The sequence below is a fragment of the Solea senegalensis genome, linkage group LG11 (genome assembly GCF_019176455.1).
Source record: "Solea senegalensis isolate Sse05_10M linkage group LG11, IFAPA_SoseM_1, whole genome shotgun sequence".
Classification (NCBI taxonomy): Eukaryota; Metazoa; Chordata; class Actinopteri; order Pleuronectiformes; family Soleidae; genus Solea; species Solea senegalensis.
In genome coordinates, this window is record NC_058031.1 from 17,054,524 (window position 1) to 17,079,325 (window position 24,802).

Below are 24,802 nucleotides of genomic sequence, written 5' to 3' on the forward strand. Positions count from 1 at the left end.
TATGCAGAGTGTCGGTGCTATGCACATGCTGTGTACTGTTCATGTTTACTGTAATGGATGCTGAGCATGTCTGTCTTTTTACAGTGTTTGTATGTATGAAGGATTTGTTGAGGTACAGTGCTGCACTGGAGTAAAAACCATGTCATAGGAGATATTTTGTGTGTGTGAGCTGTTTTGCATTTAGAACCTTTCAAACCTTAAATAAATCTAGTTTGATGGAAGTGAAAGCCTCCTCAGCGTGGGAATCTGAAATGCTGTTGTGTATGCAGGGGGATACTGTAGTCGCTGTGCTGTAGGTATAAATCTGAAATGTTATCGTTCTTCTCCATCTGCCTTCTCCACTTTCTTCTTCTCTCCATCTCACCTCAGGACGTACAGTATAGCCGTCACCACACAGGAGGCAGGCAGAGCTGCGGGACGCTGATTTATTAGGAGTCAGAAACAGACAGGTGTTCCTTAATGATTTCTGTCTTCCTCTCCCTCCTCTCTCACATTCTCACAAATTGTTGTGGCCTTGGGCAACTCCTGACTTTTATTTCGTCTCCCCACTTCCTTGTTATCTTTTCCTCTCTGTATCACCCTTCTCTGCTCTCTCTGTCTGGTCTTAATTCATCCTTATCTCCTTTTTTTAATACACACTCTTTGTCCCCTCCCTTCCTCTCTCTTTGCCTTTTTCATATAATGATTGTTATGATTGCTGTGCGTTCCTCTGCCATGGCCTGCAGGAAGAGTGAGTTAGTACTTGTCAGCGTGCACAGGTATGTGCTGTGGACACCGGCTCACCCACTCATTGTGCACTGGAATATAAAGGGAGGCGCTCACATGCTCAGGCCATAAAAGGCCTCAATCAGCATCTCAATCAACATGGCGCACAAGAATATTATTGTATATTATATGTGTTTATTTGTGTCCAATTATGCGTCAATAGGTAAGTAAAGTATAACCACAAAGTTAATTTCTATTTATTAACAGGTACATAATTGGTAATAGAGTAATAAACAGGTTACAAAGTTTACACAAAGTAAAAGTAAAAGCAGCTTTACATAAGATCAAGTACAAGGGTTAAAGGTCAGTGTCAAAGAAGTAAACACTTTGAAATAAAAAAGATAAAAGAGTTCAATTAACTAAAACTGTACAAATAGTAGTATAGTTTATATTAAGAAGAAGACAGAGAAATTAGATGATCATGTCAGCCCATAAGTATTTATTTATATATTCATTCACACAGAACAATATTTTAAACTCCAATAGAAACTCCAAAGAGCTTAAATAGGAAATTTAGGAATAGGAAAATACATTTAAAAAACAAATTACACCCTATATCTCAAGACCCTTAATGTAGTGGAACTAGAGCCTTGCAAAAAAAACCCAAAAACAATCTTGAATAACTGCATTGGATTGAGCCTTTTATTACTTCAGTTTAGAGAAACACACTGAGCTGATAGTGTCTGTTGAATTTTCCAGAAATAAATCCACAGATTTTTTTTTTCCTCTCTTCACAAACACTGAAAAAAAATCAAATCAAATGGAGTAGCAGTTTTATATGATTGCCTAATAAATCTTGTAGCATTAATGCAACACTAAAAGAGTCTAAAAGAGTTTAAAACTGCTAACAACTCTCTAAATACACTCTGCATCTGTGTTAAATATAACTCTCATCGAGTGAAAGTGACACCAAAAGACTTAAATTTCACACGATTCCTGAGTGTATTTGGTCCTAATCAGAAATTGAATTAAACTTTACCATGCAGTGTAACACTGTTATCCTTTGTGTGAACTTGTCAGTATATGTTACCCTTTTTAACATCACATATAATCATTTTATGTGGATATTATGAGTGTAACTTAACGTGTAAGAGGAAATGCACAAAAACAAACACTGCATTTATGTAACATCCTATACAGTAATGTAAAAAGTCAAAATAGTGCTTCCCCTTTAGTGTTGCCTATTACATGCCTCCTTTTTTAATAGATTTTATAATATATATGTATACATATAGATATATACAGTATATGAGTATATGTATACTGTGTATAAATATATATATAATATATATGTGTATATATATATATGTATATACATATATTTATTTATTTATATATTTTCTTTATTATTATTATATAAAATTGGACACTCTAAATTGACCGTAGGCGTGAGTGTGAGGGTGAACAGTTGTTTATAATGGCAATCTGTCCAGGTTGTGATGACCCTCATGTAGAGGATAAAGCGGTATAGATGATGGATGGATGGATCATATTATATAATATATTATAATTATAATAATTAGTCACCCACTACTGTAGGGTGAAACTGCTGTGGCTTGGTAAAATAACTTCCCACCACCACCACCCACTGTTTTAGTGTTTGATTAGTGAAAGTGGTAAATGCAGCAGCGTCCAGGGAGCAATGAAAAAAGATGAGTGTATTCCAGTATGTCTTAGCAGCTTTTTTTTCATCACCAACCTACCTTCTTAGGACACTACGTTGACTTCCATTTATTTGGACAAACTAAAGATAATATTATGCCAAACCTTAACCATTAATAGTTAATGTCTAACCCAGACCTTAACCTAAAATCTTAACCCTAAACTTGGTCCTGACAAGGTCAGTGTTTATGCCAGAGAAGGTCCTGAAGAGGTAACACATACAAGTTCACACATCTATTAATACATGCATTCAAACTTTGTTCAAACTTTGTACACAAGCCAATGGAGGAACAACATTTTTCTGTCCAACTCTGTCACTCTCCTTCCTCTCTGTCTCTCTGTGTGTCTCAAAGCAGGTGCTGAAATGAGACACTAAATAACTATTAGAGCTAGAGGAAGGCTGAGAGAGTGGGAGGAGAAAGAGAAAATGAGAGAGCACTTCCCCAACAGTAGCAGAGAGAGAGAAGGTGGGAGGGAGGGCGGGAGGGAGGGAGGACAAGGGAAGGAGAGGGAAGGCAGAGCAGAGGAGCTTAGAGAGGGGATCTGCATTGTAAGTAGCTCTGAGAGCAAGTGGTGGCCGTTTTCAACCTGTTTTTGTTTTCTCAAGGAGCAGGAGAACGAGAAGAAGGAGAAGATTCGGGCAGGAGAGCACAGATGTTTAAACGTCTGAGCTGAGTTCAAAGAGAACAATAAAGAAGAAGCCGAAGGAGGAGAAGAGAGGAAAGAAGCCAGGAGGAACACAAGGCAGCAATGGATAGAAGAGTGTCTCAGTCTGACCCTGGGATGGCCTGGATTCACACACTGTCGCTGGCCACCAGCCAGCACACGCACTAGACTGCTAAATCATCAATGAGGTACAGTACTGAAAATCACAGACATGAATTCTGTACACACAATCAGCTAAAGAGAGAAATCTGTGCACACATCCCACCTTCTTCTCGAAATGCTCCAAGAAAGTTGAGCCATGTTTATTTGCCCAGAAAGTGCAAGTTGTGCGGTGCAACATGGACAAAAGTAGTGGTATGCAGTTTGCCAGGTGAACTGCATGCATGTGATGGCAAAATACCCTGAAGACAAAGGTAGATACTGTGTCTGTGGAAACAGGACACAGTGAGATGAGTTATCTGGACTTTTGTTTTTGTCTACTAAACAAACATGTCCTTTAAGCATAATGCATGTGTGTCGCAGGGAAATTGGGAAAAGTTGTCTTTACTTGTCCTCATTACAAAAGTTGCAAACTTGCTCTACATGCACATCCTGCCAGCCGGACCAATTTCTTCTCTATTCATTTATTCTGTTGGAAGAAGCTGCTGCTGTCAGGACAGTGCAGTGTGTGATGGTGACAGTGCAGCAATGAGCTGTTGCAGAGCAGGGCAGGTAAGTGCATGTCTGGAGTATGTTGGATGAGAGGTTGTTAAAAACTGTACATGGCTGAAGCTTGGCGCCACAGCACACACACACACACACACACACACACACACACACACATTTTAGATTAAGACTTGGGTTCTTAACTGCGGCCTGTGCATGGATCAGTGTGTGCTTGTGTGTGTGTACTGCACAGTAGTTTGGGTTTTTCTCTCACTCTATAGGTTCATTCTCTCATCTCCATCTGGTCAAGTTGTTGACAAGGCTTTCTGAGAGATAAACAAAGCAATGACGACATTCAGAAGCCAGGGTTTAATTTTTAATCCTGTAAAATAAAATCTGCTCCTTTCTTCTACTTACAGTGGTGATTGTGACCTACATTTTTTTTTAAAAAAGATTACCACTGTTCAAACTATTCTTAACATCTATTAAACAGTGAGCAGGTGATATGAGGGGATGTCATCAGTCATAGTGAGTAAGTGCATCGTCTCATGGCTGAAGCTGCTGCTGCTGATTGTCTGAAAGCTGCATATTTTGGCTGGAGCACACTTAGATAGCCGTGGATTTTTTTTTTTGCATTATCTGATTTACTGTCTGACTCAAACGCACCAGCTGATTGTTGGTAAGGTGTGAACCAGCATGTGGCATGAGTCAGGACTTTGAACTGTTTGTACTGCTCTTTATCGCAGACTGAAGATCCCCTGTGTGATTGATGATTTATAATAATCTATTTTAAATTGTCATCAATTTGAATTTGAAACGAAGGTCTGTGTTTTTATAGCCACGGTTGTTGTTCTTTTTATAATCCTGTAAACTCCTGTACATTCGATTTCACTCTGCATGTCTGCTGATAACACTCACAGGTCTATACCTCAGGTCACCACACGACCCTTCCCTCCTCCCACTTCCTCCCTCCCCCACAACTGTATGTCTGGAGAGCACCTGCCCCATCACCTGCCATTCAGACAGCGGCTGTCTGAGCATGTGTGTGTGTGTGTCTGAACGTGTGTGGATGTGTGTGCACACACTGTGGTAAAACGATCCAGGATGCCACACCTCACCCTCATCCTACCCCCTGTACCTCCCTTACTTCCCCCTGGTAACCCTGCATGCAAATGCTACCTGTGCTCCGAATGGTATTTACATTCATGTACACACACACAAGCGCACACATGTGCACACACACACACTTTTGACTGCTATGCCCCGTCTTGCGCTGACCTTTTCTGGTTTAAACAAGACTAATATCATTAGGCATCGTTGACTGAAAGCAGCCTGCTCGGTAACAATTACTGACACTGATATCTTCAGTCATTTTCTCCAGCCTTTTGACTTGTGGCCTAAATAACAGCAGCTCTAATTGCCCATAATAACAGGCCTCGCTCCTGCACGTGTATAGTCGAGTTGCTTTGTTTGTCTCCTGGCCAGCACATGAGTCAATTCCAGAGGAATGGGTTTGTGGAGTCATCCAGGGAATGTGGAAAAGTGTCTCTGTGTGTGTCTGGGGTTTCATCTGGGTCTTAGGTTGTTTTGAAGGGGGACATGAACTTGTCTTGAGAACTGGACTATGAAACAGACCACCTACTGAGTTTCACTGCTTGCTTTGACTTGTCGATAGAAAAGTTAATTTCTGGGATGCACTGAACGTTTTCACCGTTTGAAACGTAAATCATTTACTTTTGAAATAACAGTGCACAGGTTCTGTTCTTTCATAGTGAATCGGCATTTCTGGGGATGTTTGGCTCAGACATGAAGGCTAAAATGAATAAAGGGTTAAACTTGGAGCCCAGAGGTGATATATACAAATCAGTGCTCTGGCTGCGTCTCTGCACACCTGTCTAGTACTGTAGCCCTCGGGTTGTTTTACTTAGTGACTTATCCAATACAGCGTGGTGTGTGTTTCACATTTGCACTCATGCAAGATAATCAGTTTCTGGCTTTCTGGCCTCTTCACTCTGCTCTTCTAGGGGGGGAAAGGCAAACCAGGTGTTACTCTTCTTTTTCAGACCATTCAGCATTCTATCCTAGTTTGTTGCTCTAATGCTGAAGGCACTGCTGGTACTCGTTTTTCAACAGTTTGTAGCTTTAACTCTGGGCTAAAGCGAAGTTGTGTCGGGATGGTCGTCTCATTAGGTGTGTTCCCCTTTTGCCCGATCGCATTTCAAAACAACAAGCAGCCGAGCGGATTGCTTGTGCATACCTGTCCAGTTAATGAAAGCAAGCAGAGGGGGAAGAGGAGGAGGAGGAGGAGGAGGAGAGGGGTGAGGAGAAACTGTCGGCACTCAGCTGGTAAAAAAGTGGAGCAGAGAGCTAAATAACAGCGTGGAAGAGAATGCATGTGTACACAAGAGCAGATGAAAGCGAGAGATGCATCAGCAGTTTGATGTAAAGTAGGTCAGATTCTGCAGAGCTCAGAGGTTCAAAGGATCAGATAGAAATCAAAGTGTCCCGATGGACAGATTGAGCATGGCAAAACTAAGTCTTCTCATTAAAATCTTCTTTTTTGTTTAAACCAGATTAAAAAAAGATCATCTCACATGATTTTATTGCAGATCCATGATGGGACGTCTTTAACTACTGATGTGCTTGTGCTGCAGATATGAGTCGTGGGCATGGAAGAGAAACGGCTTTGTATTTAGGATACAAACATATTTAACATGTTGCTTAAGGTTGGTTTTATTTCACATTTTATTTCCGTTGGTTAGTGTCCCTTGAATAATGATACATTCGTCCATCTCTCTTTAGCTTCCTCAACTTGTTCCAAGTCAGTTTGTTGGTTTTCACTAAAGCTGTGATTCTGTAAATGTAGGTCACAAATGGCACAAAAGTACAGTCTAATTTTTGAACTGATGAACTATTGCAATTTACAAATTAAAAGAAGACAGAGACAACTTTTTTTTTTGGGGGCTATTTTTAACTGCGCACATTTGGTGCTGTTATGCTTTAAATAGCAACAGGATGACGTATGTGGGAAACATATAAACAACAGTGTGCAGATTAATGGTAATAGAGCACATTTTAGCTCATCATTTTGATTTCGCTGTTGTTTGCAGTTACACACCGATTATAAAATGGACCCCAGTTGTTTGTAAACTGGATTGTTTTTGTGATAAGTGTGTGATATAATGTTTTAAGATTATTGGGAAGTACTAATGTGGTAAACTGCCAACAATACAAAAAAAAAAATAATCAGATCTTCTTTCGTTGGGACCTCATTGCCTATGAATAACCATTTTCTGTCAGAAGGTACTGATTATGGGATCTTGTGGATTTACTGTGTGTTGGATCCTCGGGCCTTCATCATCTTCAGAGCTTTTGTGACTTATGATAAAACACCATAATTAGGTCAGGTTATTTCCATATGTTTGTCAATGGTTTTCTTTGTGTCGTTACTGTCCCGGCTGTGTGTCTCATCTGTCTCATCTGTCTCAGCTAATCTGGCTGCAGTTGTTATGGTGGCAGAGTGCAGCGGGGAGGGGAGGGGAGGTGAAAGGTCCGAAAGTCTTGGCGTTTACGCGTGAGATGTTCGCCATTTTTTCAGGCTTTTAAATAAGACACTGCTGTTTGTCTTTCTGTGTTTAGCGGAAATACCACACTGAGTGAGACAAGGTCAGGGAAGGTCGCGCTACGTCTCGTCACTTTCGGCTAAAGCCCGATAGCATCTCAAGCACACACAAACTCTCATCAGGTGTGTGTGTACGTTGTAGCTTTGTGTGATGCTAAGCTTGGTTGTCAGCATGCATCTTCATAGTGTCTCTGAAGGTCGTGGGTAAGTTGCTGGAGGCAGTAGAGGAGGATTAAGAGGACTCACACCAAGTGTAAACATTAGGGTAACCCCCACGGTCGCCTCCTCTCTAGCCTCTGGGGTGCTCACCTGCCTCACTGGGTGGAAGCTGGAGGAGGGACAAATGCCAAGAAACTCTCTGACCTGAATTCACTCAGCCATTCTCACACAGCACAGATATCATCACCTTGACATCTGCTCGGCTCTCTCGCATTGGAATTTGAGTCTCGCTGAGTTTGTTTGGATTGGGACACTTTCATGAGCCTCATTAAAATACCAAGCAGATACTTGGGGAATTTCCATCCAGGTACTTTAGGCGTACGTTAAACATGTACAGAATGAAATCGAAGCGACAAGCATGACCGTCGTCCTCCACAGGAAAGATTGTGGAAGAATACAGTCTGAGATTAAGAAGGATAGACAAAAAAAAAACGTGTAACCTTCATTTCAGCAATCATAAATAGATAATGAATCATTTCACTTGCGAGAGGACTTTCACTGTTTTACTGTTTCAAAAGCTTTCAAAGCGACATAGTTTACAGCAGGAACAACAGCACCTGCACAATCAAGTGCCAAAAACCTGCCAACCACAAACAGTCATAAAAAACACAATATAGCATTGTATATGAATATAATCTTTCTTTGTCCTTTGTTTGTTTTTCCCCCCTAATTATTATCATTATTGTTACTACACGTGAAGTTCCCAATTGCCCTTCATTTTTTATGTTTTTATGTCACCACATGATAAACTGCACCACAATAAATGGACGGAAAATAAGCAGACAAATGTGCAGAACACAAAAAGAAGACAAAGGTCCTGAGTGTGAAATTTAGGTGAAATTATTTCCATTTGGCAGAACTGAAATGTGATTTTTTTAGGTAAAGTTTACACAATATGAGGAATATGTTCTGTTTGTTGGTGCAAAAACAATAAATATTCGAGCACATTGTGATATTCTGAGATGGGAAGTAACACAGATCATAATCATGTGAAAAAGACACATATGATATTATTACATGGCTGTGTTTAAACTTTGAAATACCACTTTAAAATGCTGAAAATAATTGCCGCCCCTCAGAGCTGAAAGGAAATATAAAAACAGTGGAGAAGTGGATGGTGGTTTTCCCTGACATGATGCTGAATGATGTCATGTCTTGTCTGGGCAGACAGTGCTGGGCTTTTTACTCTTCTGCCTGGCAATTAGAGGTCTGATGTGACTGAGTTAATCTGCGATCTCTCACACACACATGAGCTGGTCACACCACACTGTTAGGACACTCCAGTCTGTCTGACCAAACACCCCGGATTTATACTCGTGGGTGGAAAGTTTGCGGGGGGATGGAACAGACTCCATCTTTGTCCAACGTGGGTTTCCCTCTCATTGAGGGACAAAGCACAATTAAAAGCACATTTTATTCAACTTATCCCCAAATGTGACTCTTTAAAAAACATTTAAAGCTCTCACAGGCGTTCATTCCTGAGCAAAGAAACATGAAGTGATCTTACAGATTAAGCTGAATTCCAGTGTCATTGTTAATTGACATAGATTGCTATAATCTCAGATCCCTGAGTGGGATCTAATGTCTCAGGCTCTATTTTTGTTTTTATATGAAATCGGGCATTTCGTGAAGAATGATGTGTGACCACTATCTTCACCCAAAACACAGAAACTGTAATCACAGTCTGTACTTTTCATCTTCACCACTGGAGCATCAGAGTGACCTGAAAAACACAGAGGCCATTTCTCTAATTTGACCTGTGGCGTGTTGTTGATGGTATCTCAGTGGTAGAGCGAGTCGTCTTTCAACGTGAAGGTTGTGGGTTTGATTCCCGGCTCCGCTCGTCTACATGCCAATGTGTCCTTGGGCCAAGACACTTAACCCCACGTGTGAATGGCTATGGAAGACGAGTGCTGCACATAGTATGAAAGTGTGAAGAGTGAATAAATACAAACTATTTCCATCTGTTGAATTGTCCATATTTTGGTCCTTGCAAGTATTTTTAAAATACTACACTATATGTTTGAATACATATTCATTTAATGTACGCCCTCATTGCTGTAGGTCACTGTTTGTTTTTGTTTTGTACGTGGTTCTCGTAAATGACTTGAGCTTTAAAACAGTCTGGACCCGCCCCGTTAACAGACACGCCATAGAAAATCTGTGGGATTATAGTGAGCTGATCAGAAATGCACAGAGAAGGCAAAACATGAAGACGACGTTAAAGGGGAATCTGTGATGTCTACACCAGCTGCCTGTGCAGAAAGTCGGAGGCAAAAGTTCACAGCCAGACTGTTGTGCACTTCATGTTTGATGTTTGAATGATGTATTGATGTCTGACAGTCAGACGCATAGCTCCCCACTGAACAAAGCACGCGGCTGTTTTCAGACTAAGAAGTGTCATTAGATAGTAACACTGTCTCCAAGAAAGTTCATTTTTCTACAGCTATGCTGCAACATCAAATGATTTTTTAAAGACGTATAATCACTGGCTGCATTACACTCAGATGTCATGTTTTTATTTGAAAGTATAAAGCTTTTATTAGCAGGGGAGTCACTGGTTGAGGTTGAGTTTGGAGTCACAGCAGAGATGAAAGTTGGCATCAGCAGTCTCATCTGCGGTCAGCCTAACCAACGAAAACACTTTGGTGCAGTTTGTGGAAAATCTGTGGGTTTAGTTAAATGTAAATAAACAGTAAAGTTTTTTTTTCATTAAACGCAGATCACAGTTTACTCCTCACTATAAACACGTGTGTAAAAAGAAACTGAAATGAAGTGTCCACACGGTTGGTGCAGTGGTTAGCACTCTTGCCTTTGCAGCAGGAAGACCCAGGTTTGTGACCCGGTCAGAACAAGGGCCTTTCTGTTTGCATGTTCTCCCCGTATGTGCAGGGGTTCTCTCCTAGTTCTCCGGTTTCCTCCCACAGTCTAAAAACATGCAGATTTAGGGATCAGGTAAATTGGACACTCTAAATTGACTGTAGGTGTGATTGTGAGAGTGGACAGCTGTTTGTCTATGTGTCCCTGTGATGGACAGGCGACCCATCCGGGGTGTATCCCGCCTTTTTCCAGCAAGGATTGGCACCAGCACCAATTTTACCAGCACTCCCAAACTCCTTAAAGGTCCAGTGTGTAAGATTTAGTGACATCTAATGGTGAGACTGTAGATTGCAACAAATGAAAGACTCACTTTCTCAGGTGCTTTTGCTGAACCACATTGGCATGTAAACGCTCTTTCATAACTCTGTCCACTCTCGCCACGCTCTCTGCAGTTTGCTCCTTCTTCTTTGTTGGTTTATGCATTGCGTTTATGTGGGTTTTATTTGTTTTCGTATTGCACTTCTGATTCTAAACACAAAACATCTGTTTGGACCACTGGCGGTGCAAGATGGCGGCCTCTGTAGAGCGAGGCCCTTACCTCAAGTACAAGTTCTCATGTGCTCATTCTATGGTTACAAAAACCAAAGCATTTTAGACACGTACTCAGTGGAAACATCAACTTAAACACTTCTCATTCACTAGAATCACCGTCGAGCATTGCTGAACTGCGTAGTGGGTCCATTGCTTTGCTTTGCTCACATTTTGTGCGGCAGTTGAGCATCAGTTAATTAACTCCTGTTACACAAATATTCCAGTACAGGCGTTAGCCAGTCAGATCAAACAGAGCTCTCTGACAAGGTTGTTCCCCATTACAGATATTTTTATTCGGCTAAAGTGTCCTCGACATTAGCAGACATGGTGGGTGCTAACCTCTGCTAGCTACCTCCAGGCCCAAATGTGAATCGTGTACCCTTATGTGTAACCTATTCAATTTCTGCTCATAAACTATACAACATTATGCTGTTTCATACACAGTTTGCTTTTGCTTTTGCAGTTAATGTGTGTGGACAAGTCATTTCTAGCAGACACAGTTGAAGATAACAAAGATATTTATCAACAGAAAAAACCACATCCTCACACACACACAGTAGTACAGTAGTAGTAGTAGTAGAGATTACAACTCTTATCAACTACACATAATTAAACAACTGTACAATGATCATTATCCTCCGTGAAACACTGAGCATCCTCCGTCCTGTTGCCGTAAAGCAGTGTCAGTAAAAGTAAACAGTATAGTCTTCAGATCGAAGAAACACTAACAGCTACACCGGTGAATCCATTTGAACGGCCTCATCTCAAACTTCAAACAAACTTTAATTATCTGATTACACAACATTTGACTCTGTAGCAAAGCTGAACAAGCAACAGCTTTATGCTTACATACATGTGATGTGCTCCATTAAATGACTATTCTGAGACCTCTTAAGATGAAAAATATCACAATTAAAAAGGTTCCTCGTTTTGCTTCTGGCAATGGAGTCCTACCAGCGTGTTGTTCATTAACTGCTGCATGCAGACACGCCGCCTCAGAGCAGTCTGCTGAAATTACAGGAGCAATCACTGGCAGCAAAGTCCTTAACAGTCATAAATAAAAACCTGCTACGACAAGAGCAATTACATGCTCTTTTAATTTGAATTTTAATATAGCGTGATATAACTTTGTCAGTGTAAGGAATGTGCATGCGTATGTGTGATCGATGCAGAGGTGACGCAGAGTTTTCTTTCACAAATGAGTGTAAAACTAACTTTCAACAAAACCGTATGCTGATTTCTGGCCAGTTGGCTGTTGGTGGAGGATTATGTGAACATCCACTCATTGTGGTAATGTCAGAAGATCAGACACACACATTTCAGACAATACTTCATATTTGATCTCTTATGACAGACTGGAGCTGGAACAAAGTCGGGTTAAGATAATTCTGTACATCGACAACAGGATTACAATGTAACCACATCCAGACACCAATAAGCTTGTGTCGTTCTGCAGCTGTGGCCTGGATGTGTTTATATGGTTCAGTGGCTGCAGTATATGGGTGGATCAGTGTAGGCAGTTCCCACACCCTCTCAGGTGTCCTGTGCTCAGGCAGCCTGGCCTAAGCACACACACACACACACACACACACACACACACAGATAAAGGCTGCCTTTGTCTACAGCAGGGAACAGGTAACCATTTGTGCCTCCAATACCGTGTGTGCGTGTGCGTGCATGTGTGTGTGTTTGTACTTGTGTGCCCTCTTGTGTGTGTATACATGCACACATGTAAAGGTGTGTGTGTGTGTGCACACAGAGTATAGGAGCAGCCTATGTCACAAGAACAATGTGTGATTCTCCAGATAAACACACACTATTTAAAACAAAGTTACAACAATATTGTATACTATACTCACCGACCAATTTATTAGGCACACATGTTACCTGATTAAGGGCCAGGAGTGTGTGGCTGTCTGCTTGTGCTGCTTCAAGGATGTGGTGTGAATTTAGAAATGATCTTCTACATAACTCGGTTGATCTTGAAAAACAAGTAAATTAATACATTTTCTGGACAGTATTTTTCCATTAATGTCAGTTTTATCAATCGTAACTTTTTTCCTGACAAATCATGTTCAGTAAAAGGGAAACTTGAACATGAAAGTGTCTTCTTGTCTGTTGAGAAACAGCAAAAGCCCCTCAAAAACCTCCCTACAAAAGGGACCTTGCGTGATTATCAACTGCTGTTCAATATCAGGAATAAAGGTTTTTGTTTTGTAAACTACAAAACCATTTTACAAACAGTATTTGTTATTTGTCAGTGAAAATGACAAATATAACAAAGTGCCAGGTATATTAAACAGGTTTGCCTGCTGACTAAAATAATATAATAATCAAGGATGAGGGTTGCAAAAAAGTAAGGTTTGCTTTTGTTTTTTTGCGTTTGCCTGTTCATTTTCTTTTATCTTTTGTAAAAAACTTTATAAAGATCAACAGACCAAGAACTGACAGAAAATGGAGGGCTCTGATTTTGGCAATAATGGTTGCTAATTCAATGCAGTGGACTTGACTGAATGACTGAATGATTATCTGTGTCAAAGGTGAATGTGTGTGTGTGTGTGTAGCCTCTGTAAAGTTAGACACATGTCATGAAGCATTAACACACAGAGAAACAGCTCCAATACTAAATAATAAATACAGTAAAATAATAACAATGATAATAAAACTGCTTATGTTGGTCACTCTGGTGCAAACAACTGATCCCACAAGTGTTGAATGGTAGAGGTCAGGACTGCAGGCAGGTCATTCCATCCCATCCATCCTTTGAGATTGACTCCAGTGATGACAGGCCTTGTTTTTCCAGTGAGGGAGATGCTGCATAAGAGTCAACAGCAGAATAAGCTGTTTGGCATTGGCAGAGAAGATTTGGCAAGTTTTATCATGGGCGCAACACACATACTCAACTCTGCTACTCAGCCCACAAATGCATTTTCCTTACAAATGTGGCACCATTTAAAAAGGAAATAAACAGGTCTTTCCAACAGTACACGGTTTATTGCCAAGAAACACTGTGGCAACAAAGAAATAATCCAGCACACACAAATGTCCTTACTTTTGTGCTAAGCTTATATGTGTTTTCTGGTATAACCCAAAACCTGATCCGAATGAGGCAGAAACTAATTTATCAGGTTTAGGGCTGAGTATTGAATTGTGGTTAAGGTTAGGGATAAGGATTTGTTAAGGCTGTCCAAATGAATGGAAGTCAATGCAGTGTCCTAAGAAGAATGGCTGTGCAACTGGTGTGTGTGTGTGAGTGAGTGTGCACCAGTCATTTTACCTGGTGTTTAAGAGAGAAGTGGAGGATTACCTGCTCAGGAAGCAGGAGGGTAAGAAGAGACTGAGCTCATGGGCATATGTTTAAACAGCCTGTCAGGATGGCAGACTTTGTGACACTATTGATGCTCACTCTCTGTGTCTCTATATATATGTTCACTAGAGTCAGCTGACAGGAAGTGAACTAGTGAAGGATGAGTATAAATCTCAGGTGAAAGGCACTGAGAGTGCAGAGGATGTTCGCTCTTCCTCCGTCTGTTCATCTGTTGTGGTTTTCTGTCTGGAGGTGTGTGTGTGTGTGTGTGTGTGTGTGTGTGTGTGTGTGTGTGTGTGTGTGTGTGCATACATATTTGTGTGTGTGTGTGTATATATATGTGTGTGTGAGAGACAGACAGACACACAGACAGATGTTAAGTACAGGGGCTGAATGCTGTGAGTGAAGAGGTCTTTAATTAGAGCAGGAAGACACAGCTCAGGAGACACACTACACTAGACTTAAGAATGTGTGTGTGTGTGTGTGTGTGAGAGAGAGAGTGTGTATACTATCTCTTTAGGAGCTTTTCAGGAATAAATACTGTTCTTGCCAGGACCAGAAGTTCTTATAGAGACCAAACCCAAGATTTAAAATGTGGTTTGTCACTTGGTTTGGACTGTCCAAATGAAGGGATGTCAATGCAGTGTCCCAAGAAGAATAGCTTGTGCAAACCTGTGTGTGTGAGATAGTTTATTAAACTTACATAACTCTTGTTACTGTTCATTTATAAGTGAATATACTGTGTGACACTCTTGAGTGACACTCAATTGAATCTAAGGAATCTCTAGTGTGATGAAGCTGAGTTGTCAACATGGAGTTGTGTCCTGTCCACCATGTCTGATTGCAGGATCTATGGTTTGCTGTTGTACTGGTTTAGACTGAGGCACCATTTTCTTTCTTTACATTTTCCCTCTCGTTTGCCCCTTGTTTACTTTAGATGGTATTTTTTAAATACAAGATGAAACACATATTGTTGCTGTATCCAGGGTCTCTGTTCTACATCTTCCCCACAGTGTGTTTAAACTGACTCAGTGTGCAATGTAAATTGTAAGATGTACTTTTTAAATGCATTTTAAGTGCATCTATGATTTGTCTATTGTTTGTTAGTTGTTGTGCTGTCATGTGGGTTTTTGCTAAAAAACAAATTCTGCATGAAGATGAATAAAGTATCTATGTATCATTACTAATGTGATGTATATATATATATATATATATATTTACCAATATCAAAATGAAGCTTCGAAGTAATTTTCCTTTTCTTTTCTCCCTTTGCAGCTCCCATGTGTTCGTTCAGCCATGCTCCCTGGCTATGGCTTCTCACCTTTTCTTGATTTCCAACCCCACCTTCATGTTTTTCGCTGCCGTGGAGAGCGTTCGAGCATGTGGATCCCTGGCTCGGGAGAGTCACAGGCTCTGAGCGAGGCCCAGGACGCCGGGCCGCTCCTCCACCAGTGTCACCACAAGCATGTTGCCGTTTGTCAGCAGGAAACTTTGGCTTTTATTGAGCTACAACCATCGGTGACTCCAAAACTAAACGGCCTCAGCTCTCAGAGGCCGACAGTCATTTCTGACGCGCAATGTTTAACGCACTCTCTGCCACTGAATGGTTTTGGACACACACTAAATGAACTGAATGCCATGAAGAACGGTTGCCACAGGACAGACAATGAAACAACATTGAACTTGAACTCTCACGCACCTGAGGCTGAGCTCCAGTGCCAGGATGGGACTTCTTTAGAGGAAGTGACTGAAAAGCCACAAACTGGCACAACAGTATGTCGTCCTCCCTCCACAGCGCTTAGCCTCCCTCTGTCGTTCCCTCTGTCCTCTCTTTACTCAAACAGAGACTCATGGGAGTCTCTGTTACCATGTTCTCCATCCTCGCCTGAAGGTCCTGGGTGTCAGAGCCCAAACTCCTGCCAGCCGCAGAGGAGAACGTCACAAGGTTCACTGAAGGAAAAGTCAATCAGTGAGTGTGCATTTCTTTACATTATGTACAAATTGTAATAGTAATACGTTTATTTGTACAGCAAGGTTCAGAACCAGATAATGCAGAAAGGGCAAATCATTTTTATACAATTTCTACCACATATACAAGATACATCCTGATTGTCAGAGAAGAGTTTTCTATATGGGAATCCACTATGCAACAGCAGAAGAATAGTTTAAAATAAGAATTAAAAAAAAGAAAATCTATGAAATAAGAACAATAAAAACAAGAAAAGAAGAGCACAATAAAAAAGAATAAATAAAGCAGAAGTGTATATGTGTGTGACTGAAGCTAGGGTGTCAACACACATATATAAATATAAAAAGTAGCTAAAATATTAATAAATATATAAAGATCTCTTGAGCTAACAGAAATAATGACACTTCAAAAGGCTTTTCATGTTTCTTCATAATCTACTAAAGTTATTTCTTGTTTCCAGGAAGAAAGATGCGGGTTTATTCCCCAGACAGCCCGAGCGATGAATCCCTCTGCAGCCCGGTCCTGGATGCAGACTACATCTTCCCTGGACCATTTGCATCTTTCCTGGAAGAGGACCTCAGTGGATTAGGCATTTCAAGTCCCTCATCCACAGATGGTGCTGCAGATCTTCCAGACCTCAGTCAAGACGATATTTTTCATCTACCTACAGGACCACTGAGGATATTAGAGGACTCCATATTAGTGGGGAGGGAAGATTGTGGGAGTGTGGAGACATCCAGTGCCACAGGAGGGAGCTTTTTGTCGCGCAGCCGTCAGGTGGACCAAGAGCGGCGACGCTTCTCAGCCTCGGAGCTCATATCTAGACTGCAGTTGTCACAGAGGAAGAACTCGTTCACATTGAAGCTGGGGAAGTCTCTGTCGGCTCGAGTTGCCTCCAGAGACAGACAGAGCTCCCACAGCCTCAGCTCAAACCCCGACTGTGAGTAGACAACACATCCAACATCAGAACATTCTATTTATTCATTTAAAATGCAGTGTGTATATATATATATGTACATAAATAACTAAACTTAACTAAAAATGTACATGACTAAAACTGACAACACAAAACCATGATGGGATTCAAAATATTAAAATACATAATAAAGAACAAACAGTTGATGAAGTAAGAGACAGAAAATCATTTTCATACATTTTGATAAAATACAAAATAAAAAATGTGGGAAAAAGTGGGAAACATCTGAAGCTAGTTATTCGATTGCTCGTGTTCATGCTATTACAGTGAATTGTGTCCCCTTTTATACCTGAGACATTTAGCTTTATCACTTAACCTCACATCTGCAAGTCCCTTTTTATTAATATATTTTTTTTTTCCTTCAGATAAGCCAAACTCCAAGCACCGCAGCTCAGGAGGCTCCAGTGACAGCGCCCCCCACAGTCCTGTAGGACCTGCACCTTCTCTACCCAGCAGTGACAATGGGATGCCTTTGCATAGATGGAGCACAAAACTTGGGTATTTACAGACTTCATGTATGTGTTAGCACATGAGGTGTAAAAATGTTAGAAAGTGAAAGTATTTTCAAACTTTCCTCACAGAATGAGAAAGAAATCCATAGAAGAAGACTTGAGCTCACTTCCATCGGTCGCTAATTCCAATCGCTTGTCAAGGTTTTTGCCGAGTTGTAAGTTTCCCTTAAAACACAAATTGTCATCTGTTTATATTGCATGTATGTCAACTGTTTATTCATACATTTTCCTGTAGTGATTTTATTTATTTTATTTAAATTTGTTTTCTGCTGTAGCAATTCTGTACCAGGAATACAGTGATGTGGCCATCAACAGAGAGATCCAGAGGCAACAGGGGAAGGAGCCAGGCACGGAGGAGGAAGGTCTCAGGGACGAGGGGTCCGACGGGACCCCGTCTCCATCTAATCTGTCTCCGTCCAGCTCCTTCCGCTCCTCTCGAGGCTCTGCTTTTGCTCTGTGGCAGGACATACCCGACGTACGGACCAGCGGTCAGCTCGACAATTTCAGCAATGAGGAGAGGAAGTTACAGGAGGTTAGTAATTTCATATTGTACATCTGAAAATGTGGGTTTTGCACATTGAAACTACTTGGTTAATTTCTATGACTCAGCAACAGGCGGATAGAGCATTATCACATGACCATCAGTTAAAATTTCAACTGTGATATACTGGCTGTACCATTGTATTTTAATTGAACATATTTTGTTAATCTCTGATGACATCTTATTGTCATTTTATGGCTATTCTGTCTGTCTGACCTGATTTCTTCTGCTTCTTTATAGTAGGCCATAGTCACATGATTCTCAGCTGACATTTTTGCTCTCAGTAGAAAGACAAAGCTAAAACAGTGGAGGCAAATATACCACTGAGGGGCAGAGCCTGCCATGGTCTCATTTGTGCTCTCTCTCCCTCTCTTACTTCCCTTCACCAAACATTTAAGACGTTTATAATGAAACGGATAATAAAGAAGCTGTGTGTGTTTCTATGAGAATAATCACAGTGTTAAGGCTGGAATTGTCCTTTTTTCCACACCACTCCAGGCATGTTGCTGACCTGAGCACCTGCTCATTTTGTTGCCCATATCTAAAGCTACAGATGCTGTTTTCAAAAAACTAAAAAAAAGGTGATGATCCGTGTTGATATTTAGGTGATAAGTGTTCACTGAGCGTCACTGTCTGAAGATAACACCTCCATTTGGAGATTTGAGAGTTCAATGGAGGGCACTAAAGTACTGCTGGTGGTACAAGTACCATAGTTTGAGAACCTAGGACTAAACACATGCCTTACATAATGAGCCTTGAATGCATCATACGGCAATCTGACATCATCTTCACCCTCCACTTAGGCAAAGTTTGAGTTGGTGACTTCTGAGGCGTCGTACATTCGCAGCTTGACGATCGCGGTGGACCACTTCATGCTGTCGCAGGAGCTCGCCGAGTGCCTCGGAGCTCAAGATAAGCAGTGGCTTTTCTCCAAGCTGCCTGAAGTCAAAGATGTCAGTGAGAGGTGAAGTGAAATGCCTCTGACATCTGTCATGCCTCCAGGAACTTTGTTTCAACATGTCACAAATCAAGTCTCGTGCTCTGACTGTATTTTCTGCTTACTCATCGGCTGTAGGTTCCTGCAGGACCTGGAACACAGACTGGAGGAAGACATTCTGCGTTTTGACGTGTGTGACATTGTCCTGGATCACTGCCCAGCTCTGCGGAGGGTCTATTTACCTTATGTAACCAACCAGGCCTATCAAGAGCAGACATACCAGCGTTTGCTGTGAGTAAATGCCTCCAGTATATGGGAAATAACTCATATTTAAGTGTAATTATACAGTCATATTTACATGCACTAACCTCTTTTTTTTAGTTTAAAATTAGATTAATTTTGAAGATACATTTTTTCTGGTCAGTTGAGAAAATTGCAGTGTTTTATTGTGGCTCAGAAACTTTATTATGTGGTACACCTTGTTATGGATAAGATTGTGCAAAGTGATACCGTAGAATGAAACGTGATAGTATATCACTGTTGACGGTTTGACTTGTCCCACATTTTGAGATGGACATCACATTACTTTCTGAGTAACAACGAAGACGCTGTCCCTGAAAATGAACGGCAGGAGTGGTGCCCTGACTGAGCCATCAGCTTCAAGGTTCAACACATTGTGTGTTCAAAGTATCTGCATACCTTGGTTATTTTTGTCTGGTCACTCTCCTCTGACCTCTGGGCAAGGACAAGGCACGTTCTCCCAGAGAACTGCTGCAGATGAAGTGGTGTACCTAATAAAGTGACTGTTATAATATATATGGAGATACTGTCTCTGTGTGCACATTCATGCAGTGCATACAAATGTATTGTTTCATGCTGGATGTCCATAATTTCCTCTAAGGGTACTTAGTCATGCAGGTGTTGTTTCACACCTGCATGACTTAACTTGCCGAAGGTTCGTTTTGAATTACTGAAGATTTTTTATTTTTTTGTCAGGGAAAGCAGCATACTGGAATTCACGTTCGGTTTCTCGTGAAGTCAATAAAGTGCTCCTCTAAATATGCACCTCTTGTCATCTCAGGCACGACAACCCTCGTTTTCCCAGCATCCTGGCTCGTTTGGAGGAGGACCCCGTCTGCCAAAGACTTCCTCTGACCTCTTTTCTAATCCTCCCGTTTCAGAGGATCACTCGGCTTAAAATGCTAGTGGAGGTACATGATTAAATGTTCGCTGCAGAATTCATGTTCACACTTGAAACCTAATTATGTGAAACTGTAAATGGGATGATATTGGGACTGGCCAAGCAATTTGCCTCAGCAAGTTTCTTCCCCCAGCAGTGCATGAAAAGAGGTTTGTTTTTTCCTTGGCGTATCTTCAGAAACATCTTTATTTTTTGCAGAATATCTTAAAGAGGACAACACCGGGCTCTCGGGATGAGGACACTGCCACAAAAGCTTTCAATGAGCTCAAAAAGGTGGTGATTATCATGGCTAATAGCCAGTTGGATGAGCTCCAGTATTATCAGTGGTAATGACTGTGTTGACGTGTGTCTTCTTAGATCATCAAAGAATGTAACTCCAGTGTGCAGTCAATGAAGAGGATGGAGGAACTAATTCACCTCAATAAGAAAATTCATTTTGAGGGAAAGGTGATGGAAGTTTTTTTTTTTTTAACTTATTAGGGCCATTGTAGGTAGAAAACAGTGATCAACATGTCTAAGAAAAACATTTATGATACTTTAATGACATAAAAAATGTTAAGCAAAAAATACCAAACATGCTGACTGGTTAAAAACATAATCTTCCATATTAGAAAATCTTGAATGTGTGGTTTCCTCCGGTTTCCTCCCACAGTCCGAAAACATGCAAATTTAGGGATAAGGCAAACTGACGCAAACTGTGTCCCTGTGATGGACTGGCAACCTGTCCAGAGTGTACCCCTCCTTTTGCCCTATGTCAGCTGGGATTGGCACCAGCGCCAAGAGATTCACCTTATCATCACATATGACTGTCTTGGCCTAAGGCTCAAAACTCTCCCTGACAGTTTCTCTTCTTCTCATTCAGTCCAAAACATAAAAACACACACAAACCCAGATGTGAATACTGCAGAAAACTGTAGGAATCCAAACTAAGGCACTATATCTTACTGTACAGGCAAACAAACAGACCAATGGGTATCAACTCTAAGTCTTCTGACAAAAATAAATAGATGGTGTTATGCTGGATACTCATGATAATACAACTCTCATGATTCTAAAATCACAGTTATTGCCTTATCATTAAAATCCGTTGTGAAGCATGAGATCATGAAGTTGATCCAAAAATATGATTTTGGCTCTAAAATGTCACCTTTTTGTACTGTGTGTTCACTGCTCAGTAACTTATTTCCTCTCTTTGCAGATCTTTCCTCTGATCTCTCAGTCACGCTGGCTGGTGAAACACGGTGAACTCCTGGAAGTGGACACTCAGATGATGAGTATATCTGGATCGAAGCTGAAGTTACCCACCAAGCCAGTGTACCTCCACCTGTTCAACGACTGCCTGCTGCTGTCCAGGAGGAAGGAGTGAGTGATGTCCGCTTGATAAAAACAGAGTCACAACTGCGATGACATGTAGGGCCAGAAACGTTTTTAAGCAGAGACTCTAAATGGAGCATAAACTGACATGCTTGAGACTCATCTGAAAAATGTTGTTTTCTGATGTTATTAATCAAGACAATTGAGGTAGAAGCTTGTTTTCTCTATGGTTTTAAATGGAAAACACAGCGATATTGAAACCACGTGAAATTATATTACAAATGACATCGCAGTATCAGTTTTCCCCAAAAATGTTTAGCCCTTTTTTCTTTTGCAGTACCTGGAAGTTCATGGTGTTCGTTCACGCCAAGATTGGAGAGCTGAAAGTGAAGGATCTCAGTCAGAAGCTTCAGGGCATCTCAGGCTTCATCTTCCACCTGCAGCTGTGTGAAGGCCAGCAGCTCAAACACCAGATCCTGCTCAAATCACACACCGAGTGAGTAACAATGCAACCACAACTTTGCTTCTGTCAAAACAGCTGCAGCTTCAGCAGGTGTGGTGCTCTTACTGTCCCTGTTCATTCTGTTGCTTCCAAAGGAGTGGGAAACAGAGATGGATCACAGCAATGTTCCCATCGGATCCACTTGAAGACATCGAACAGGCCAATGAGAATGCCGGTCAGTGGAGAGGTGAAAGTTCACAATGAATCTGCGTTTATCGCTGTAGTTCTGTCATTCATGTTTTTGTTTTGTTTCCTCTTAGATATATCACAGGTTCAGTGTATCAGAAGCTACCAGGCCCAAGAGCACGATGAGTTAACACTGGAAAAGGCCGACATTCTTCATGCTAAGACCATGACGAGTGACGGTAAGAACTTAAGAACTTTCTATCTCCAGTCTGCACCTCAATTAACGTAACTAATGACTCAAAGAATCTCTGTGAATCTCACAGGAGACTGTCTCAACTTTAAACGAGTTATAGATAAAAAAGATGTAATGGTTCGTTTGATGTCTAACATGTGTATCACCAGGCTGGGTGGAAGGCATCAGATTGTCAGATGGGGAACGGGGCTGGTTCCCCAAAACCTACGTGGAGGAAATCACAAGTCGCAGTGCACGCCTTCGCAACCTACGCGAAAATATCCGCATCAAATGTGTCACACAGAAGTTGGAGGGAGAGGACTGACCGCTGTTTGTGCTGCAGCTCGTCGTGTGTCGAAGGTGCATTTGCTTCTGGATCAAAAGTTTCTGACTCTTCTTACTTGTTTTCTTTGTCAGGTTAGCAACGAAAGAACATGCAGAAAGACAAGCTTTTATACCTGAGTGTGACAACAGTTCACAGTAACCCAAACCACAAGAGGAAAAATTCAATAGACTCCACCCAAGACTTGGTATTAACGTCCAAACTGAGTAATCTGATCATATCTAAACAGCTCCAAGTACAAATCTGTCCTGAATACCGTGTGTCCTCAGATCCAATCACAAAAAGCACATTTGGACGTGGTTTGAAGGGGCATGTGTCCACATTCCTGAGCTGCACGACAGCAGTCCGTCTCTCAGAATGGATTAGACTCTCAGAATGGATTAGAGTCCGCCTCCTCAGATAACGTCCTCTGACAGTATCTTTTTTTGAATGGTTAAAAAATCTTATTTCTTGTTTGCCTAGGGTTTTGATCTACTCATCTCCTCTCTGAGGTCAGTGTTTATTCAATACAGCACGGGTGAAACCAGATCCACGACATGTTTAATGCCAATTTAAGGTGTGATTAGTTCTTTTGTGAAGTATCTCAGCAACCACGTTTACACTTGTGTCCAATCATGTGTGCCCTATTTTATTATCTCTTGTCCAAAACATCTGAACATAATTTACAATATTGTTCTGTTGAAGAAGAATGGTCGAGCGCATTATCTTCTCATGTTTAAAGATGTTAAAAATCAAGTGGGAAGTCGGCTCATTTTCCCCATAGACTTATGGAACCTTAAACACATCTAAAGGTGAATTGCACATTTATGTCTGCTGGGCAGTGCAGGACATTCAGTCATGCTTTAATACAACAGTAGAAAATCACCCGAGGCTGATTCTGCTGCTGCTGCTGAGCTGCATCACACACATCAGAGGCTTCCTGTTTCGCTACATTAATCATTTCACTGTACAATTTGGACAACACCTTCCCCGTATAAATAGTCTGTGGGAACAGTGTGGACTAATTACTGGCCAGACAAAAATCATCACATGTGGTTTAATGAATTGGAAAGCTGTTTTTTTACATTTTCATTACAATAGTTTTAATGTCAGTGAAGGATGTTTATGACTCTCCACACACTTTGGAGAAAGACCAAAGCCAGAGCATCAAATGCATTTTAATTCACAGTTGGAAATAATACCGACAAATATTGAAAGTTTTTTTTACACAATGTGCTTGTGAATGAGCGGTTCTTAAGAAACGCTTTGCCCTCACAGGGATTAAATTATATATAGACTGGATAGGGATATAAAAAAATGTCTTATAAATTCAATGGTTCTTACACATTCATTAACATGATTTCACTCATCAAGAGTAAAACCCACTCAAAATGATCAATAGTGCAGTGAAACTGTGCTAAATGTGTTGTTCATGAACCACTATAATCAACATTCAGTTGTTAACTCCACCAGTGGCACATGACATGTTTATAACCCTCATTTCTCCTCTTCGTCTTCTTCTATGTCAGAGTTAGTTGTAATTTAAGTGGTTGCTGTTGCAGCGTGTGTATTTATACTCCTCTAGCTGGTTGTTCTCTAAGGAGATTCTTGATGTAAATGTACTTTACTGTAGATGGCCTCATGTACAAAGAGTAGAAAATGGTTCATTTACTTTTTTTTAACAGTAATTTATATATAAAAAGATGTAACAAATGTTATGACATTCCGTAGCTATAAACCTTGCAGTCAGAGTGATTTCTAATACCACAGTGAATATAATACTGTAACACACTGGATGTTTTGACACTACTGTAAATGTTTAACCACTGAAATAAAAAAAACCCAGATGCTTTCATTAATGACGTGTTGAAAT

At 40.9% G+C, this 24,802-nt stretch overlaps 1 protein-coding gene across 1 annotated transcript; it reads left to right on the forward strand.

Annotated features, from left to right (window-relative positions):
* The first annotated feature begins 2,937 nt into the window (after window positions 1–2,937).
* On the forward strand, window positions 2,938–24,784 carry arhgef19 (Rho guanine nucleotide exchange factor (GEF) 19). Its single transcript, XM_044038601.1, has 16 exons — window positions 2,938–3,281; window positions 15,573–16,266; window positions 16,727–17,206; window positions 17,608–17,740; window positions 17,824–17,909; window positions 18,030–18,286; window positions 19,099–19,259; window positions 19,371–19,523; window positions 20,314–20,443; window positions 20,632–20,706; window positions 20,791–20,880; window positions 21,632–21,795; window positions 22,085–22,243; window positions 22,345–22,424; window positions 22,510–22,614; window positions 22,778–24,784. Exons 2-16 carry the CDS (start codon window positions 15,594–15,596, stop codon window positions 22,930–22,932), a joined length of 2,901 nt encoding a protein of 966 aa, XP_043894536.1. The 5' UTR covers window positions 2,938–3,281; window positions 15,573–15,593; the 3' UTR covers window positions 22,933–24,784.
* Window positions 24,785–24,802: the final 18 nt, after the last annotated feature.

What these genes read in the sequence shown, in the direction of transcription:
- arhgef19 (XM_044038601.1), top strand. Translation starts at nt 15,594, where the DNA reads ATGCTCCCTGGCTATGGCTTCTCACCTTTTCTTGATTTCCAACCCCAC. An exon ending in GGCTTAAAATGCTAGTGGAG is followed by an intron (nt 20,444 to 20,631) that starts GTACATGATTAA and finishes TATTTTTTGCAG; the next exon opens with AATATCTTAAAGAGGACAAC. An exon ending in TAAGACCATGACGAGTGACG is followed by an intron (nt 22,615 to 22,777) that starts GTAAGAACTTAA and finishes GTGTATCACCAG; the next exon opens with GCTGGGTGGAAGGCATCAGA.